At 40.7% G+C, this 2,139-nt stretch overlaps 1 protein-coding gene across 3 annotated transcripts in view; it reads right to left on the reverse strand.

Moving 5' to 3' along the window:
- Nucleotides 1-2,139, reverse strand: part of invs (inversin) — a 33,867-nt gene that overhangs the window by 31,552 nt on the left and 176 nt on the right. For 2 of the 3 annotated variants that reach the window (XM_086038199.1, XM_086038197.1), the window contains exons 1-2: nucleotides 1,974-2,048; nucleotides 652-751 (exon numbers count right to left, since the gene is read on the reverse strand). In XM_086038199.1, the coding sequence (XP_085894325.1) occupies nucleotides 652-654 (3 nt within the window). In that variant the 5' untranslated portion in view covers nucleotides 655-751; nucleotides 1,974-2,048. Of the gene's footprint in view, nucleotides 1-651; nucleotides 752-1,973; nucleotides 2,049-2,139 lie in introns of those variants that run through there. The other variant, XM_086038198.1, reaches the window with a different exon arrangement.

Below are 2,139 nucleotides of genomic sequence, written 5' to 3' on the forward strand. Positions count from 1 at the left end.
AAATGACATCACAGTTGCTCAGGACTCAGGTAATGACCAATCACGGCTCAGCTTGCAAACATCACATGACTAAATTCAGAAAACAGATGGTATGTAAAAATCACAGTAGATGTCGAATAAATATCTTCAATTCTAATTCAAAGACATCAAACATTATATTCCGCTGAAATTGGAATTTTGGCCATTTTTGCCATTCTTAATTGCCATAATCTACTTTTAAATTGTAGGTATGTTTTTACATTTTTCTTCAAAAGATAAAAATGAATGATAACCGCATCATATGACGCGAGTAATTAGAATGTCCGTCTTTGCCCTTTCTTACCATGCACTGATAGTCAGTGAGAGTGAGATAAATCTTCCAATTTCTCCATCTGTGAGTCGCTCGCACACTGTGAACCCCCTACGGACAGCTTGAGCCCATCAAATATTAATGCAGGGATTCAATTCAACATTCTAGTTAATCTCCTTAACAATTAGGCTGTAACGGGTCACATAATTAGGGTTTGTTATCGTCTCAACTGACCTAGTCTCTTGGGAGAGAAACACAATCTGGCAGCAGAGGGGGCAAAATCCCATAATTAACAACCGATTTTTAAGGGCGTAAACACCCAAGATAAGCCCACGGTTGCTCACTTTGTGCCAGATTCTTACCATAGTTGCATTGAAAGGGACGCTCCAGCAGATGTTTCCCAGTTCAGTGCATCGTTAGGTGCGAGTCCATGTCCCCTACCTGTACTGATCCCTCATCCTGCTGGGGAGTGAAAAAGAGGATCAATCACATACTGAGACAAGGCCACCTGCTCATACAATGAACTGCCAGAATGGCAGTGTTACTGTGTGAGACTGTTATATTGCAGTTTATAAATAATCAAATCTGATTATTAAACTCTTTGGAGGTTTAGGGAACCACTAGGTCACCAAAATCAGAGGTAGGGAACCTTCTCCCATGTCACTGATGATAGTATAGTAGGTTCAGTTCCCACTCAGTAATAGTAAAAAATGTAAGTTTGAATAGTTGTGTCTATATGCGATGCTGTGATTGACTGCCGATCGGTCCAGGGCGTAGGCTGCATTTTTGCTGGAAGTCAGCTGGGATCGGTTCAATCTCACTCGCCATCCTGAACAGGATAAATGTTTTATAAAATGGGTGGAACCTTTTTCCTATTAGCAGCCATTTCGGTTCTACATCCTCAGAGGGCCATATTAAATTTATGAAAAGAAATATGATGCAAAAATATAAACCAGTTCCTCTGAGATGTTTTGTTTTATAAAATTACAGTGCATGACGAGCTGCATCAAATCCTCCTGGGCACATATGGCCCACCGGTCGTAGGTTCCCCACCCTGGCTGGACCTGCATCCATCCATTTTTCATACCACTTGTCCTCATTAGCAATCGAAATAGGACCTCACTTTGGACATTCTGGACTTGTCACCAACCAATTGCAGGGCACAAAAGAACAATTTAGATGCATGCATGTTTTGGAATGTGGGAGGATGCTGGACAACACACGCAAGATTGGGGAAAACATAACATCTCCACACAGGAAGGCCAGAGTTGAAATTCGAACCCCTAACTTCAGGACTGAGAGGCAGACGTTCGAACCATTTGCGCAACCTGTACCACCCTTGGAATCCACACACAAATTGGAATTAATGGTTCACTTTTTGCAAGTTGGTTGTCTTTCTCTGAATGTGTCTTTTACTTCCTAACATGAAGTTAGAAGTTAGACTTATGTCAAATAGTGAGCATGTTCATGTTGAGCATCACAAAACGACCTCGAACGTCTCGGTGAAAATAGGACAAATTTAAGGTTACCAAAAAAGTCACGGAAAAATGATGCAACTCGTCCCGTCCAATCAAAGTTATCATAAGTGTCTAAAATATAAAAGAAATAAGTGACACGGGAAAACAACCAGCTAAAATGTAAATAACTACTCCTTTTTACTCCGCTACTGTAATATAATGTTTACCTTTGAATGCCCAACTTTCAAGTTTTCTTCCAGGGCGTCCCGTTGGCTGTAATGATTACTAACACTACAATTCCCATTAAGTTTCAATCGTCACCATGTTTGTAGTTTTTCTAACAAGCAAGGACGCCCGTTTTGAATTGTGTCAGAACAACATTTCCCACAATAC

Source organism: Filicampus tigris, chromosome 8 (genome assembly GCF_054856515.1).
Source record: "Filicampus tigris isolate MCC_2025a chromosome 8, RoL_Ftig_1.0, whole genome shotgun sequence".
Classification (NCBI taxonomy): domain Eukaryota; kingdom Metazoa; phylum Chordata; class Actinopteri; order Syngnathiformes; family Syngnathidae; genus Filicampus; species Filicampus tigris.